Genomic DNA, 19,482 nt, shown 5'->3' with positions numbered 1-19,482 from the left:
AGGTTTTGTGAGGGCCTTCAAATTGTGATCATTTATACGAATTTTTTTATCTTTCCTCGTATTCACTGAAAATTCGAGAATAATGTTATACAACGGTAACTGTATTTTCTGGTATTTAAGATAACTTCAGAGCTTACGTGGGAAACAGGGCGTCCCCAAGAATTGATATCTCCTCGATGAAACTAATTGAATTGAAATTCGATTCGATTACTTATATAAGGTTCGATATATATCCTAATTTTAGTTCATTTTTACTTCGCGAGAGGGATAAAATTTTGCAGTAAGTGTTCCTGTTGTTTTTAGCAATTTTGCATTGATTAAGTGGTAGAGTAGTAGTTAATGGAACGTTGACCAAGGTTTAAGGATGACATATCGTCATGCAATCCGCATATATAGGGCCTCTGGCGCTGTATCCTAGTATTTTTATGCATAGAGCCGCATCGATGGGAGGCTTGCTATTTATTAAGCCGGGAGCACGCTTCGAGTCTCTCGGTTAGCTAGGTCCTTGCCGTCGGCGGAAGTCCAAGTCAGCCGGTCGGCGAAGCCTCAAGAGCCCGGATTGCCCTCTCGCGGTGGTTCGGCGAAATTCTTGGGTGGAAGACTACCGCATTACTTGGCGCACACTCCCGGTAAACGAAGGTGTGGTGTGGCCTGGCTGCATGAAAGTCAAGGATTTGAGATTAAGCGAGTGATTCAAAAGAATGAAGTTTACGTCTAAGAATGTGAACAAAAAATTTAGTGCCCTTTATAATGAACCACGACGCCCTCTGTTGGACATCTTCGCCTTCTCACACGAATGGGTCTACGTTCGTACTCCAAAAGTAATTTTTTATCCTTGGCTCAGGTTCTTAATTATATGATTTATGTTTTAAACGTCCCTGTAGCACCTAGATACTGTCAAACTTCTCTTTTCCCCAGGAAGCTGCTCACAACCACAATACCGCTGCCTGGCGGCATGTTTAAATGCGTGGTGTTATACAGTTAATATTTCACTCGTCCTTGTTTTCTTAATTTTTGGTTAGTTGTGGAGAATGTTATAGTGAATTAATTCTCAATATTTAAAGTCTTGGCAAAATTTTGAGCTAACATTGTCAACCTGAGGCTACTGGCAATATTATTTATTAAATTAAATGAGTATAAAATGTTGTCTGATTATATTTCCGGCAGCCTCATCATCATTGGCGAGTAATCATTCCTTCGAAGCACCATATTTAATTGTAACAACGCTAATTACACCTTTTTAAAAATATTTTTCACTCAATAGATTTAATAGTCTTTCTTCGTGTCAGAGATTCCTATTGGCGCTGTGGAAAAGACCAGGAGTGATTACTTGCTTAAAATAGTATACATTCACCATGCTGGCGTAAATTACAATGAAGTTTGTGAATCAATTCAAAGAAACTATCAAAATTGATTTAGTCATCGTCCAGAGGTCCTTGCGAGTTTAAATAATATAAAGTTTTGTCTTATCAGTTAATATTATCATGTACTCTATAATATGTCCCAGCCACTCTGAAATCTCTTTCTATCTTATCTTTTCAGGAGTAAGCAACTCTAACCTCGGTGGTAGAACAGCAGAATCGCCAAGTGACTCGGCATCATAGCGTAGTGACTACAACGAAAACTCGTGTTATTCCACCCCCGTTCCAGTTTTACATTCGCACTTATTCCGTAAAAAGTAATTAAAACTCCTTGGAATCCAATTCAAATTACGCAGTCACACGATCATAAGTAACAATATATCTAATTTTCTCACTGTGCTAACTGGGAAGTACGCTTTTTAAAGATTTACTTAGTGATAACGAGACTTTAAAAAGATCCGAATGGCCGATGGTAGACCGTATCCCTCAATAAGCCGCTAGGGACGAGTGACAATTAGTTTGGATTAAATTCGTAGAAAGAAACCCACTCTTTTTGACCACACTGAATGGTCATCTCGGCGATGACGGCCGGTTGCCTACATGCCCTCGGCAACTGAGTCCGGGCGTCGCAGCGTGTGCGGTGCCAGCAGGGCGGAGAGGAGGAGAGTGCTCGTCGCCTCCCCACAAGTGTTCGGGTGAACGCGTGCCCCGCACCCACCCACTCCCCCACCAAACAACCCACGACGGCGCGGCGGCAGAGCCCGCTCGGCGCGAAACCGCACAAATGTTAGCCATGGACATGACCGCCTCGGATCAATCTCACGCCGCGGCTGCGGCGGCAGCGGCAGCCGCCGCGGCGGCCCACCGCTGGTACGATCCGGCTCCGCCACGCGGAGGCGGGAGCGGCGCGGGGGGCGCCATGGTGGACGGAGACGTCAACGGCGCAGGGAGCCCCGGCGGGGGGCTGATGAACAACGCCGGCGGCTCCTCGTCCTCGTCGTCCACCTCTTCGGCGGGGTCCGGCTCCGCCGCGGCGGCCGCGGCCACCACTGCCTCCGCCACCGCTGAGGAGATGGACATGTTCTTCCACTCGCTGGACGCCGCGGCCGCGGCGGCGGCGGCTGCTGCGGCAGCCGCCGCCAACTCGCCAAACCACCGGGCAGCCGCGGCGAGGTACTACGCGGCGGCCTCCCAGATGCACGGCGGATACCACCATCACCACCACCACAGCAGTGCCGCGCATGGTGAGTACAAACAGCGAGGTACTATTCGTGTTAGTTTTTTGCTTAAACCTAATAACCCAGACCACTAAATGTGTAGGTAATGCTTCCTAGTGATACTTGAAGTTTTCGCTCAATGATGGAAGCTATATTACAGAGGCGCTCGTTACAGTTTTTGTTAAAGAAAATATCATAAATGATACAGAAGTTTATTTCGAAAAAAAATACATTTAATTGTGCTCGAGTAAGTTTCGTTACATGCTAAATCCGTCAAGGTATGCGTTTTGAGATACCCATTTCTGGAACTACATAAAAACCTGATAAACAATAAGTTAGCATTACGCTGGACAACCATGGTCAAATTGATACTCTTCATTGTCATACATTCAGATAAATTTTCGGACTATCACATTTTAATGAATGGCTTTCAAATTACACGAGGATATATCCTGTGTCATCAGCTAATGTAATATTTTGGATTTAATTATTAAAAATTTGGGATGGAAGTGTATTTGTTTGTCACTCTTGTTATCTTATAAGCTGGACTTGCAGTCCTAGTAAATGAATACGAACATCTTTAGTTTCAGTGGAATCAATGAATCTACCAAGTTCAATTCAGTCATTAGTCAAGGGAATTAAGCAATGTTGTACATATCCAGATATTTTTAGTCAACCCTTGAAATTATTTTGTATTTTTATGAACATTTCCGTTCATTTATAGGGCAAATTGTCCAGCTTATAATAATTTACTGCTTGAGTAATAATTAATAACAGCGATATAATATTAATGGATGAAAATAAATGCTGGAGTGTATTTTAATTACGCAGTATGAATGAGGTAAATTAGATTGCATATGATCGAAGTGCCGTTACGACACTTAACGGACACTTGACAGAGTTTCAATTACGACCACCGGAATTTCACCGTGTGATAAAGGACGTGACCAGATAGCAACTGTCGCCTTTTGCGACACGGAGGCGACGCTAATTTTCTTGAGATAACTTTAAGGATAACGACTTGAGAACTTGATAAATTTTCTGAGTCACTCATGTAAGCGTTGGTATTGCTGCAAGCACTTAATGGACCTCGGCTTGCCATTTATGAGGACGTTACGTTACAGGTGATATCTGTCGAATTAATTAATACCGCTTGGTTCCTTTGGGACAAATAATTTTTAAGCAATGCCAATATATTTCCTAAGTCTAGGTACTAAATTACGCATGCATTTGATTTAGTAGTAATAGCTTCCAATTTCGGATGAAGACCTTTATGGAGAAATATGAACTACTGGCAGTAATCTGTGGTTTGTTCCGTGTAAATGGTAACTTTGATCTTGTAGGGTATATTTTTCATATAAGGCCCGTCTGGAAAATTAGCGGAGTATTTAGACAAAGGTTTTTTCAAAGTAAGGGAGTTTGAGAAAGTTTTAGAATGTCAATATAACTTCCGGGGCTCACTCGTCCATCGTAAGTTAAAAAATAATAGACAGCTATTTTTGTTCAATAATTATATAAGTTTCCGCTGCTTATATCGCTGTCGTTGCTAATGCATAGTATAAGTCACTTAAAATAACAGGTTAACATCGAGGTGCATTAGGTCTGTTAGCGATCATTATCTTTTCTGATGAAATTAGAAATTTTAACGTGTGGTATCATATTGCTTTTCGTAAAACCCTATTTTTTTATATTTTAGAATATTAAATCACTTATTATTAACTAGTACGCCATCTTTCAACGTTTGCGTTGAAACGGAGCTCAAAATTCTAAGACAGCTGTTATTTGACATAAAGAGATGCAAAAATATATAGTATATTATAGCAATCCTGTTTTGGACACATAAATACTCCGTTTATGCAACGTGTAATTATTCTCTAATTCATGATTTATAATTATCAGTATTTTTTACTTTAATATCGCACGGAGGCAGGAAAAGTGGATGAAGGGGGTATTGACCGGCAGTGGGATGTTGAAGACTGTGATAGAGGGGAGAATGTTGGGCAAAAGAGGAAAGGGAAGGAACAGGATAAGGATGTTGGACGGGATGAAGGGAGGAAGAAAGTACTCAGAGATGAAGAGGGACCTGATATAGAGTAGGATGATGGATTTTGTGTTTTGTTAGGAGTAATAAAATGCTTGTTTGGTAGTTGTGTCCATCCAAAAACCTACCTTAACCGGTAGATTACCTTAAAAAAATATATGTATAGTTAAGAAATATATTTCATGGTAACGTAAATTAATATAATGACCCCTTCTTTCCTTTCCGTATACGGTAATTCGAGTTCGTAATGACTATTCATTGTCTGTATAGTGGGAGAAAAACTAATCTTCCTTTTGTTCCCGCTGATCTGTTACTAAACACCCTTACGGTAGCCATCCATGTAGCCACATTTTCCAGCGTAAAGCATATCGAAAAATCGATAATTATTTTCCTTCGTACCAAATGGTAGCCATGAGAACCTTTTATTTACTAAATTTAAATAGTGAGTACCCCTCATTTAACGCACATGCTAAGTTTTCACGACTAGATGGGTTTAAATGATGATGATGGTCGGAACTCACGAGATCGATGGATGGGTCGATTTGAGGATATTAACCAACGGCGCTATATCACGTGGTTAATTGCATTTGCACCAAAGGATTGGCAATTTGTGTTCTATTTTTTGTACACTCTTAAACACTTGAAAATTAAACCTCGCTCAACATCTGGAGTGAAATTTCTCGTGAACCGTGATTCACATTCACTGCCACTGATTCATGCATGAAACTCTCTAACCTCTTAACGAGGATCCCCCGATTTTCATGAGTTTCTTCTGTGCATTTTCCAGTTATCTATGTAAACCTTTTGAATTTGAATCTAGGAAATCTCTAGTGTTAGAATGGAAGCTTATGTAGAGTTGCCTTTTTAATATTGTTTGCCCTGCATCGAATTCAAGTTAATTTTGTATATTCCGGTCTCTTTCTTTTCGGGAGTGCAAGAACCATTTTTGGTACATTTTAGCAAATCTTCTTTAAATGACGTAGTCTAAGTACATTACGATAAAATCCCCTTTTCAAATCGTTCTTTTTCCTTTCATACATCACAGCCCACGGACTAAGTAGCATTATTTCTCACCTACGGAATGCTATCCTAGGTGTGTCCTTCATTTGAGGATACTCAGGTCCTCCCGCGGTCTTGTTGGGTGTTTTATGTGACGACGCATGCATGTTACGTCAACGAGATTGGTTTATGAGACTTCTAAGGGGTGAGGGGGGTATGAGCACAAAACCGAAAATCGAGGTATATAGTCTTTATTTTTTTTCAAGCCTCCGACGCTAAGAATGAGCCGAAACATACGCCTTATTGAAGAAGAGGGTCGTACACGCGTATACGCTTGTGGTTTGCGGCGTTATGCCTTTGTGTTTGTGTGGGAGGATTGAAAAAAATGGAGAGAAATGGTGGGGGAGGGGCTGTGGAATGAAGAAGAGTAAGGGGTGTTGGTTACCAGGCACCCCCCTCCCATTGTCTCTCCCTGCCCCTCCCCGTTCCACCGTTAACCTCACCCCATCTTCCATAGAAGTTTTGCATCGTCCCCCACCTCTTCCCTCCGGTGATGAATTGCCCGCTCCCCGTCCGCAGTGTCAGGACCTAGTTAAGGTGTCGGGACGCAGTAACGGCGTAATTTACGCCGCTGGTTGGCACGGCGGCGGCCCGATGGGCCCGCGGGAACGACGAGGGTTTTCCAGGGATGGGAGAAGGGACTTAAAAGGGAGGCAGGGTTGTTGTGCTCGGACGGGTGAGAGGATGGGTTTCCATCTAGTTGGTGTGAGAGAGGGAAAGGGCGCGTGTGGAGTCTTTTTCAGGCTTCCGTCCATAAAACCCTGGGGCGAGAGTTATCGGGATGCTAACTAAGCTTTTCTATTAGAGTGTCGCTGATTCGTATGGGGGTAACTCGCTAGGAGGATCCGCTGTGCGATTGGCGGTGCCAGAGAGCGATAGCGGGTTGTTTTCCTAGAATCCCGATTGTTGTTGTTGAATGCCTCTTTCCATCCAGTTAATTACTTCCCTTTGGTCGCCACTTGGCGTTAATTTTCATTCAGAACGTATTTAGTTGACGTAATTAGTAAATTGCGGTTTTGGAAGTAATCCGTCAAATCCGATTGGAATTTATTCTAACGTTGAATTGTTCTCTCTAGCAGAGCAATACTCAAATGTATTATTAGCATTCATGGCTAAAATATATATGAGCTCCTTAGCTCTTGGTACAAGCCCTTGTCTCCGAGGTACTAACTTCGGAACCATTGATTGATCTTCAATCAGTCCCCGTTTCACCTATCTTTTGGAAGATTGATCCAACTTCACTTGATTGAATTGAAATGGGACATTAAGCCGTAGTATGAAATTAAATATCCCATTATTCAGATTAGGTATTACTTTATTCTATATCTATATCTTTATTTATCAGTAATGTGTGTAGTGATATATTCATTTGCCGATTAAATTTATCCTTCCATGTCATTACAATCATTAAAAGAAACATTTTTGTTAAATACCCCATGGCTTTATGAAATTTTTATTATGCCTGATGTATTTGATGTGCGTTAAGAAACCTCAACTTCACTCCGGGTTTCTTTATTGATTAATTGTAGAGACGTAATGATTAATCTCTAACCGTAAAATATTCAAATCAGATATTCATCGACACGTCGTATCGAGAACTCCGATATTGAAGTCAGTGAAATACTGAGGTTAACTTTAGATGCAGATTTTGCAGCGCTTAAATATCCACACTTTCCCCCATAAGTACAGTTATCATCTCAGGGACATTTGAGAGGATTCCTCGAAGATGCGCACCTATTGCCTGACAATTCAATGTGAAAAAATCATTCTCCTGCGCTGGAATTCGGACCCGTAGTCCTCGATTTGCGGCCGATTGATTCAATCAGTTGGGCTACCTAGATGTCTTCCACTCTGATTCAGCAATGATGTGTTTAAACAAACGAGACATTTCGTGCATGTAATGTTTATATGCCACGTTTCTCTTTTGTGACTTTGGTTATTCGCCATCTGTTACGATTACTTGCCGAAATTGTGCGAGGGGAAATTCATCGTTACCTATTGTCCGTTCAAAACTCTTAGAAATTCACAGTGGAAGAGAATTTTTTGATATTTCAACTGCTAAAGCAGTTGTCCGGAAATTTAGGGGCCCTTGTTCCAATTTGACCCCATGCCAATGATTTTTTTTCCTGTAATTCTCGAATTTTCGTGCACGTCAGAGGATAATTCACCCGAAGTGGCTATTGCAAATTTTCCTAAAGTTTACGTGTTGCACAAAACATTTGTAGCTTTTCTTGTGTAGTATATTTGTATTTTCCTGAACTAAATTAATTTATAAATTGCGTAATGACATGTAGTTCGTGGAAAAAAATACCAAACTTACCACTTAAATTGGTTTCAAACGAATAATTATCGATCTCTTAGTGGCATCCAGGGGGTGCTACTAATAGCCACAATTTACATAGTCGCAATGCTTGGCTATGTAAATATAATATTGGTAGATTAGAACGGGGCCGAAAACAGTAAGCATTGAAAATTAGATTCTTATGGGATTCGTCGGGAATTTTTTTTTGTCAAGGATAAAATTGACTTTGGAAATTAGTATGCTAACCATATTTCTTCCTTTTGTTTTGCAAGCGGTAGAAGATCCATCTTTCCTTTGTATGGGACTCAACTTAAATAGTTATTGAAAATTGTGATGAATCACGACCCAAATATCTATTTTTAATATTTCGAACTCTTGATCCCTTTGCTACTGTGGTTACCGTGGTGAATGCAATGAATTGTTAGTTTCGGCGTAACTCTTTATTTAGGTTAAGTAGTGAACATTTTAATAAATTAGTAGTTTTTGTGCGTTCGTCCATGATCGTAAACTCGAAAACGGGTACAAACAATTGTGATTTCGAAATTTTGAGGTTATGTTGAACGTGCAATGTTGTGTACCCTTTTTAATACACGACAGCACTAGTTCCTACCATAATATTGATCAGATTGCTGTGGTGGTGGGTACATAGTATTCCTAGCTTCGAAAAATGCATGGAATCGTCATACAAGCGTTAAACCATAGAAAGTTACAATGTATTTTTATTCTCGGAATTTGTCTCTCCCTGGTATATATTTTTTCCAAAAAATTGTTTTAAATTTGTTTTCAAAAACTTCAAAATACCTTCAATTAAATATTAATCTTATTGTTTGCCTGGACATGGTTATGAGAATGAAATGACAGTAAAAGTTGTCATTTATTTTACTAAGTCTCTCTAGACAGTAATAAGACGGGTTTTGTTTCAGACTAATATGGCAGAAATAAAATATACTGTAGTGCTTCCTTAGGCACTTTCCCGTCGTTTGAGCGCCATTAAGTACTTGTGGCAACGTGACTTTTATTCCGATTGAGCGGATAGATTTTGCTTAGATACAGTCACTGTGAATGGAGCTCCGTTACCACATGCCCTAAAATTGTCTCCCAATGCCAAGCTCCCGTATCGCCCTCACGTACTCCTTATCTGCAGAGAAATATCCGACGATAAGGTACACACACACACACTCACACAGACCCGATTTAATGCAACAGCATCTGGGCAGTTGGCGTGCGAAATTGAATTCAAAACCAGATAAGCCTCGGTTATCGATTTCTATCAGTTTTCGTTCCGTTAAGGACTTGATAATGTATTGCGAAACGCGTATTTTGCTCCATGGATTGGGGAAAATGTGCCAACAACAACATGAGCATTGAGGATTTCGTAGTTTTTTAACAGTTCTAGAGCTTTTTTGCTGGATTTTTTTCAGTCATTCGGGTTTTGAGCAGCATTGTATCGGTTAGCCGTTTGAGCTAGAGGTGCCTTTCTTTGTTTCACGATGTGGAATTAGATACAATTTTACGAGCCTCTCGTGCGTCTGCTGGCTGTAAATTGTACGGATTTTATGGCTAGTATTTGATGCCAAGTGAAAATGTATTGATTGATCTATCGATGATGACAGCAAGCGTCGATTGCCATGCACCCATTAAATTTTACCTTGTCGTGTGCGCTGTGCATTCAGATCTCCTTTTTCCAAATTTTCGATTATAGCGTCAAAACCCTGCCAGAATTTTGGGGGTTTGGGCAAAGAACCAGATTGAGGAACCCAAAACGACTCTTGGACTTTTATCCAGTCGTACTGTATACCTGTCAATGCCTATGGGTATTTCCGTCAGATTAGAATGGATATGAGTAGTCCGATGTGCAAGCATCGTCTTTAGATATCGTTCACTTTTTTGAGGACGAAGGTCGTATGCTATGGATAGCTTGTTTTCGCCCTGAGGACTGCGCGTCATGTCGTTCGCCATAGCAGTCAAACTGGGCCGCATTTTAGAGGGAAGTCTTTTTTCATACCAGTAAGAATATTCAAATTTAATGCAGCAGAATAGCAACCGTTTTTCTGCGTAACATGGATGTTTTCTTCCAAAGTGAGCCCCTTTCGCTGGAAGGCGGAGGGAAAAGGGCGCGCAGTGTGCCCCTCGGTGCGCGAGTGGGCGCTCCCCGATGGGAGGGATCGGTGAACTGGATGGCCCGAGGGCCCGACCGCGATAGATCTTAATTACTTCAAAAGAGTCCTTCGGCGTCCTAAACCCCCGCGGATTGCCTCTTTGCCACGCAATTTCCAGCACGCACCGTCGATCAAATGACCCCGGCTTCCAATCGCTGCCTATCCGCTTGCTCGGTTCCCCAGCGTCTGCGCTCTTTTTGTTTCGACAGCGTGGAAAGGTTAGCTGTTGCGGCGTCCCGAGACGGTCAAGAGGTATGCCTTTCCGCGCGCAAAGATATCAGTCGCTTACCGAGGCGCGGTAGGGGACGGCATCTTGTAGTTACGTTCCGCTGTCATTGTTCGGCGTCTTGCCTTTGGACAAAAGAATGGAGGAAACAATTTTTCTTTATTCCTGATTCTTTAATCATATTTTAGGCAGCATTGCTGCTATTCATCCTGAGACGACTTTTGTCAAATCACACGTGTACGACTGGATATGCCTCCGTGTTGGCAATCAGCCCATCAAATTTCGAGTCCGATCAAAATTCAAGATGGCTTACTTCCTTCCTTGGGATTGGTCGAAGTTTCCTCTGGTCTAACAGCCAGTCCGAGTTGCAGTTTCCTCGCCAACAGGCAAAGGAGACGGCTTTAGTTACGACCTCTTAATGACAAAACGTACGATCGCGTTTATTTATTGCAAGAGGTTAGTCGATGCCTAATTTTCCGAAGAGTACGCAAAGTAAGACAATGCAAACCAACCTATTAAGTGGATATTTCCACAAACTGTATTTCGAAGTTTTTCCGCTCAAAATCAATAGCTTAAAAAAAGTTTCATCCCGGGTTTGTGAGTTGTATTGAGAAGTTATACATTTTTAATTATGATATATTTTTAAATCCATCGATTAGTTTACTGGCTTATGTGTATTATTGGTTAAATAGAGTTTAGAAATGACGCTGCCCTGTTTATGAAGTTGAACAAAATAAACCTGTTTCCACTAAACAAAATGAGAGGAAGTTATTAAATATTACATGTATACCCGTTGCTTCATTTGGGTGTTTACATAAAGTGGACATGCAAATGATAAATCAAGTACCAATTTCGTGAATGGTGACTTCAATCTTGAATTCTACGCGACAACTTTCGATAATAATCCAAGCTCAGAATCAACACAAAGAGTGGAAAAAGTATATCCTTATGGCACCTTTAGGCTCCTTATCTGATTTCAAATGTTTCAACCTCCTGCCGAGGTCCCGTGGGCGTAAACAAGGATTTTCTCAGCTGAGTGGAAGTGAACAAGCTTTGAACCAAGCAAGGTGCATGGAAGCGAGGAGACAGAGTCGGTAATCGCCACTCGCGTAGCCGAAGACTTCGGTGTTTTCACGACGCCCGTGTCGCTTGTTCAGTAATCCTCTCCCTCCGCGAAATTAGCGCCGCAACCCCTCCCTCGCCAACTCCTTGCACCCTCCACTGTTTCGTGCTCAGGTTATTATGGGGTCGTTGGGAGCCCGCGAGCGTTTGATGTCCTTGGATGTCGCAGTTCAACGACAAGAGTGGCGTAGTCGATTGGGGAAGGGGGCTGGATGGCAGGGGGGAGGGGAGTTCGGGGTTTCGGCGGGAAGAAAAAGGGTTGCGAGGGTTCAGGCAAATTCCCTTATCTGAGCACCTCTCCGCTACCATGCCCCCGCGTGCCCCATCGCGTGCGCGCACGCGGCGGCGGGATGGCGTTAGGCGGCGCCCTCCGCGATCGGCCCGCGCGCGGCCCTCCAGCCGCTCGCTCCCTTTGGGAAGGGCGTGCGTGCGAAACCTGTTGAGCACACTGCACCCGGATTTGAGGGCGGGCGGGTGGGTGGGCGGGTGTTGTCGAGTGGGAGGTGGGTGGGCGTTTGGGGAGTGTGTATGTGTGTGTGTTCTGCTGCTACTCGGAGGAATGGGTTTACGACGGACGCTTCGCCCCCACCACCCCCTGCCTTCCCGCACCCTTTTTCGCCACCTCCACCCTATCGGGCCCGCGCCGCGCGCCCCACATCACCACGTCCGCGAGGGCCTGCCTGGCGGTTAGTGAGGCGGGGGGGGGGGGGAGAGGCAAAGAAAGGCAGGGACGGGAGATGCTCTTGGACCGCGCCCTGGAACGCGAGTTCCCAAGCGTCTCCATTGCGTAGATTACTTCAAACGGGATGGGCTCGGTGTGTTTTAGATGAGTGGTTTTGTACACTTAGGTGATTTTAATAGTTCATAGTTGACGATATACCTACTAGTTAACGTGTAGATTCATTAGACTTACATTTGAGAACAAAACGTAATCATTCCACCATTAATTTGTGAATTTGGCGCATGTGATTTTTCATTTCATTGTCGATGGACGAAATTTCCGTAATTACACGTAATGTAGATTGCCACTGTAGAATATTTCTTTGCCTGGCGAATACAGTATCACATTATTTATTCGTCCTTCCTTTGTTTGTGCCCCTAGTTCTCTGGTCTAGTTTTCCAAGTGCGATCAATTTTGTTCAGCTTCAGTGATGTGGGTATCCTTAAATGCTTTGTTTCGTTTATTCATCGCTACTTTTAAACGGATATGATGTTTAGAAGATACGGAGATTGAATTATGTGGGTTCCACAAGCTGTTTTAGCTGAGATGCAGACTATCTGTTAGTAATGTTCAATTATAGAGTTAATGCGACTAAATACTTTCCAAGTAACTCAAAAGAAATATTCTATTCCCATTATTTGGCGCGAAACGTGAGAATAGTTAAATGTTGAGTGAGGTGAATAATATTAATTGTGTTCTTAAATGCATTGCTTCTTGCATTTTTGCGGTGTGCTAACATACTACCTCTATTTTCTCACAGTTACGTTCCATCATACGAGTATGAGTAGGTACGTAGCGAGTTGGCTGAGATTTATTTCCAATTATAGTAATGGTAAATGAATTCAACCACTTCAGTGGGTAACTTCGTCACATTAAAATCGACCAACGGGTGGAATTATGCATGCATCCTCATATCTTGCTAAACCTGACGCGCGGTTACCTTCAATCAAAGTCATCTCGTTCTATCTAATTGCAATTTTCTTTGACATCTGGAGTTCGTGACTTGAAAATGGTGGTCAGGAAATTTAATGAAGAAATATAAACCGTGTTTTATTTCATGAGAGTTAAGCAGCGGTGAACCATTAATAAGTTTTCAGTTTTCATCTTTCAAGTTTTTTGGGCGAAGATTTTCTCTCAACATTGCGTACGGTTGGTGTATTTTTAAATTAATCGAGCTAAAGGAAAAATAACCAACCTTGTCTTAATGATTAGAATATATTTAGTGGTTGTTACAAAATGGAATCCCTGTTATAATTTCGCAATTCTGGATGTTAAATCCTCATCTTTGTACGCCATCATGTAAAATCATTCCTCAATATCTCCGTCCTCAACTTATCACTCCCTGCTAGTCCACATTTTAATGCTGAACCCTTTCGTCCGGTCTTGCATCCCATTTGCATGATGCACGGGTCGCCTTTGTGACATAATGTGGAAATATTTCCAAAGCTACCGTCGGTGGTGGTGGGAATAAGAGATTGGTGGGAAGGGGAATGCGTGGGCACGTCTTCGTTGCGTGCCTCCGCCCTCGCGCTGCATCTCGCATTGCGACGCCCCGGGACCGTGTCATCCTACCGACACCTCTCCCAAATGGTGCCGGAATGACAACAAGAATGGCTCATGGGAACTACAACACCATTGCCCAAGGAATGGTTGATAACTCAGGAGGTCCTTGCCCATGTCGACCTTCCTCCGACCCCCGATCTTTTACTATGCCCGCCCCCCAATCCCCCCAACCCCTTCGACTTCCTTCCCCGTCCCCTTCAAGCCGCACCGCGTAACCCCGTCCCTCTCATTCCAATCCAACGCTCGCCTTCTTCCCTTTATCGTGGGTGGCACAGTCCTTTCCTATTTCTCGGAAGAAACGTCCTTCTTCCCCCGCCCGCGACACGTGACCCCGCAGAGGACAGAAAGAGAGGCGGAGGACCTCCCGGAATGGAACGTAACTTCCTTCCGCCCTTCCCTTCCACCAGTAGTGACCCGGCCCGGGGCGCCCCTAGCACGTAGAACCCCACCAAGTCTTCGCTGTGGGTGCGTGTGGCGCCTCTACACTCTTGTGGTACCTGTTACAAAAAATGCCGTCTCTCCGCACCCCTCTCACGTTTGGGATGGTGGAAAGAGGAGGGTCGGGCTGACCAAAGCGGTTGACGTTTTTCCTAAGGGTTTTCGGACTTTGAAGAATGTGTGTTCGCTGTTATGGGTAGAGTTGGCGTCTGGCAGGATAGGTATCGAGACAGGTGGTCTCCTCCGAGGTGACTTCTTTTAAGCTTGCACTGTTTGCCATCGGAGGAAATGCGTTCAATCTTGGGGTATTAAGCCCAGGCGTGCGTGATGTGCTTTCGTATGTGTACCTTTAATCCTTAAAATTAATATTGAGTTCATTTCTTAGCTAGTTTATGGAACATTTAATGGTGGCTTTTTATATACGTTTAATTGTCAATGCAAACTCTCGTTTGGTCTTATCAACTTGTAAATATCTGACTTTCGTTCGCTTCAGATGACACACTAAGCAGCATATTAATTTTATTAACCTAATTAAAAATTAATTGGTCGGCTATCTAAAATGGTCTGATGCTAAAATTCCCAAGAGACGTAGTAAATTACGAATTGAAATAGTTCACATAAGTTGAGTAATGAGTAAGCTCTGGACGTTCCGTTGATTTTGAGCTGAGAGCGTTAACGTTTGCTCATATCTTTGTTCTTTTCCCTCATTTACAGAAGCACCTTAAGATAATGATAAAAAATAAATCTATCTTTATATCTTGATCGGTCTGCCCAGCAACACGGGTTGGTTACAGTTTTTACACCACCTTATCTCCTCACTTAAGAATCACGTGCGTCACCCTAGATGATAAAATTGTCGATGGGTCTCCTTTTATTTTGTCTAAATCACCTTCGCGAATTTCAACTACTATTCTTTCGTTCACAGCTATTATTCCCGCTGTGTCGCCTTATAATTTTTTCCAGATGAACATTGTAATTTTCCACGTGTCTTATTAGTTCCACGAATTTCTATAGGGTAGTAAATCAGCTAGAGTGAGATCCCAGCTGTATGTAGGAAGCCTTCAACTTTCACGACAACGGACACTTATATTTCTTATTTCCCCGTGCTCTCAAGTACTCCCGTGGAAAGAAGTGACCCTCGTGCACTCAAGTGTATGAATCCAAAATCCTCATTCCTCCTTCGGGAATCACTCCCAGTCAAAACTTGCTCGATGCATTAGCTCTCTGATTGTGTCATTCAATAAAATGTTGTGCTACTCATCAGTATTTTCCTCAAGCATACTATCATTGTTTTGTTTGGTATTCATCTATGAGTATAGGTTTTACTATTGTTCAATTCTGATACCGTTTCGTTAATATTCAATATGGGAAAACATTTACACATTGTACAAAATGGATTTAAAACAAATGAATGCCATTTTCTGAGTTGGAAGTGTGTAAGGAGTAATATTTCTTCCTACAATTATGCAAAAATCATCTCACCGTTGGCACTCTTTTAATAAATTGTCTCATTGGTATGCCAAGTTGGGAGGAGTGGTGTTTTAAGCCAGAGATGAACTAATAGCAGGTATTTATTCATACTTGAAAATCACCATCTCTCAGTAGAGTTATAAACCAACTGTAAGTGTTAGTGTAAGTATTTTCTTTATGATGGTTGATTATTCTTTTTTATTATAAATTTGTGAACATATTTTGAGACTGATCGTCGCGTCATTATTCGTGGTTATGGTTACGATGTATAACCAATTTCATTATTTTTTTACGTCGTGGAAATAATTGTTTACCTCCAGGATATAAATGTTAATTCTCTTTCACCATGAATTCGATGTTCACTGCAGTGGTTTTCGGAACGGATGACTCACGTTACATAGTATCCCCATCTGTGAACCAGTTACAGCAGAGGACCTTCTACAATTAAGTAACTCCACTCGATTGAAAATAATCTTAATTCACGCCTTTCCATGTTTCTTAGCTAAGGCTCAATGACAAGTAAAGTGGCACCATGTTTTTAGATCAGGTGTGGTTGTCGTTCTGACTGCAGTACTCATGAATTGAAGTGCTGGATGACGGTTAATGCCTATAGATAGTTTATGTGTATATTTTTGTGTAAATGAAAATATAGTAATAGTAGTACTTCATTGACCCTAAAAGAAAGTATTTCTATTTTCAGTAGTCAGTGAGTTATCTTGACCTCCCTCTCTCCACCGTCTAGTTCCTTTGGGAGTCTGCGGCAAAGTGGTGCGACGGCGGTCGTATTCCTACCGCGTCCGTGTGAATCGGCCGGGCATCTGACACTGCTACACTACGACTATGCAATTGCGTCACATTATCCCCCAGCCCCCCACTCAGGTAACCTGCGAGATGGATTCGCTTTGAATTTCGTATTTCTTCCGCTGATTCTTGGGCAGTGACTCGTTTGTTGCATTCGTTCTATTTCATATTACTTTTCCTTTTTCTCCTTGTTTCCACAAATTCCATTATCCCGTGAGGTCTACTCTTTTCTCCACCGAGCTCCTAACTCTGTTCCGCAGTATCATCTGATCGGCTCTGGGTAGTCTTCTCACTGAATAGAGTGAACACTGATACAATAGTTTGTGTTTTCACTTGACATTTCCCCTTGCTCGTGATATCTCTCTGGAGCCTCTTGCCGTATTTATTTCCCAATCCCCTTCAGTCCAGACGTGAAATTGGTCGATATCTAATCGATGAACACGATACACTCTTCTGCTGTGGGTTGATTTTCACCATCAACTCCTTTTTTTTGCACTTCTCACTCGATCAACCTCGGTCTATACTTGCTGTGTATCCCGTTACCCATGGAAACAAGTGGTCCCGTCGCCGCGATCGCCTTGCTCTTTTATTTCTCATTCCTCGAACCCCGATCCGTTAAGATTCCAAAATTTCTCTATTCCTCCATCTCATCCCTTCACGTGCACACTTCAACACCGCGTCCTCCTCCATGCCTTTCACACATTCCCACTCCCCATCTCTCTCTTATTCTTCCGAGAATCACCATCATTCCCCTTCTATCCTGAAATGTTTTCTTCCTGACCCCCGCCCACTCTAGGACCTGAGCACAAGAGATGTTCTCAGTTTTCCTGCCCGCCTCTTTGGGCAACCGCCAGCTCCGTGATATTCGGTCGCCTGATCATGTCAAACGCCCTTCCCACCGCAAAATCTCCGTACCGTCCCGGCTCGAATTCGAAAACACCTCGTCCCACGCGGGACCCGAATTCTCTCCTCCCGCCTCGAAATCAAAGGCGACAAATAATCCGTCTCACCGAAGGATCCATCGGAAGAGATGCCACTAGCCATTGTGCTGTTGTGCTTGCGTAATTTGGTTAACTAGAGTTTTGAGATTCTTGGTCATCCGTCTTCGCGCATGAGAACATAACGCCTTTCCGGATTCTTTTCTTTTTCACCTCTTGCATGACATCTGTTGGAAGTTTTCCAGCGCCTAAAATGCTAAATAGAAATGGCGGTAATTAATATTAAGCCATATTCAAGTACGCTGAAGTATTAAATGTCTGGTTTTGGATATAGAGTCCATAAAAGTTTTTTTTCTGAGTTAAAAACATCATGCTCGTTGAAATAATGCCATTCCTTTTCAACTTTTCCGGAAACAACTGCTTTCATGATCTTCTCTGCTGTAAAGTTTATATTATAGTTTTTTTTTATTTGTCAGTTGAACGCCAGTAATGGAAGAGGTCGCTGAAAATACTTAAAAAAACAATATTGAACATGATTATCCGTCTTAATAATGCATGTTGCTCCAATAAACGCCCAATTTCCTCCTTTTTATAAATCGATCATTGCTTACGAGCAAACGTGTAGCATTTTTTCATCATAGTTTACTTTTAGAGTAAAACTTGTACGCAATGTTTAAAATTATGCAATTTCTATCTTTTGTATGTTTAGGTTTTGAAGCCGGATGTTGTTATCATTTTATGTTCTCATTTTTATATTGCGGAATACTTATTGTGAAAGAAGGTTGCAATCTCATACTTTAATGCAATACTAGATTTAAAACACAAGTCAGTATGATCTAGGTGAACGGATGGATTGTGCTTAAATATAGTACATTCACTCTCGGGTTACAATTGGTTCCAAGAATAAACTTTTTATTCGCTCTTAGTATCTGCGATATTTTACCCTTGGTGCCCTTCGGTGGGTGACGTCGAAGGGGAGCGAAAGAGTGTGCCTCGTCTCCCTCCCTTTGGCAGAAAGTAAAAAATATTCTCACCAAGAATAGCCGCGAGTTGATGTCTACATTACGTCACGGTAGAAGGGAGGAAAAGAATAGGGAGCAAACGTAATGCCGTGTTGCTTGTGAGAGCTTGTGATTTCCTTTTCCTTTACGAGACATTAAATTTTGGGGGACTTGATTGTGCCATGCTGCATGCCGTTGACCTATTTATCCACTGGAAAGTTTTCATGGCCGCTGAGAAGATCATTGTTTAAATTTTCTGCTTGGATTAATTAAAATCCCTACGGTTGAGAATGTCTGTCATAAAAACGGTAAGGAATCCAACAATGAGATTCTTGCGAGTTAAAAAATATTAGCGTTTCCTTCTTCGCACACGTATATTGAACCTTCAGAAGCAATTAAAATACTCATCTACTTAAATTCCTACATCCCTTAAATTACTCTATGGCTTTAACTTTGAGTGTATTATATAATTAAAAATGTTAACGCTGAATATGTTACATTTAATGAAAGCTAACTTATGAGGTATGACGGATTACATCCACAGATGCTCAAGGAAATTGCATATTTATGGTATATAAAAATGTGTGTATGAAGAAGTTAAACGTGTAGCTTTTTAAAGGAATTACGCTGCATAAATTGATGATAAGACTTGAGGAGTCATTGTCGTACTATTCATTTGAATTCCTGTTGTCAAAATATCACTATTTTAAACGCACAAGTGTTGTGGGATCCCTCCCTTTTGTTGTAATATAAAACAAGACATATTTAACCGAGAGAGACTGACGCATCCATAAAATTATTTGGTATCCAGGTGCCTTGTTTGCAGTTTTTTTTCAATTTAATGAAGGAATATCAGAGTGCCATATTAGGTCGTTTTGATAGTTATCTCCTACCGGAGTTTTTGTTTGTTTTCACTCTCACGGGACGTACTTTTGGTTTGCAGCTTTCCTTGATATTGTGCTTGCGTCGGTTTTCATCTAAGCAGCAAAATAACTATTGTGTGTACTACTTCCGCGTTTTCAATATTTATTAGTTAGGCTTTAACGAGGAGCCAGTGGAATTT

The 19,482-nt window shown here is 42.0% G+C and overlaps 1 protein-coding gene across 1 annotated transcript in view; it reads left to right on the top strand.

Moving 5' to 3' along the window:
* The first annotated feature begins 2,154 nt into the window (after positions 1-2,154).
* Positions 2,155-19,482, top strand: part of LOC139691087 (GATA-binding factor C-like) — a 228,756-nt gene continuing 211,428 nt past the window's right edge. The window contains exon 1 of the mRNA XM_071588832.1: positions 2,155-2,605. Coding sequence (XP_071444933.1) covers positions 2,155-2,605 — 451 coding nt within the window. The remainder of the gene's footprint in view (positions 2,606-19,482) is intronic.

Source organism: Hetaerina americana, unplaced genomic scaffold (assembly GCF_022747635.1).
Source record: "Hetaerina americana unplaced genomic scaffold, ioHetAmer1.1.p SCAF_3, whole genome shotgun sequence".
NCBI classification, from domain to species: domain Eukaryota; kingdom Metazoa; phylum Arthropoda; class Insecta; order Odonata; family Calopterygidae; genus Hetaerina; species Hetaerina americana.
The sequence above is the reverse complement of the archived record's forward strand: the minus strand, read 5'-3'. Positions and strand labels throughout refer to the sequence as shown.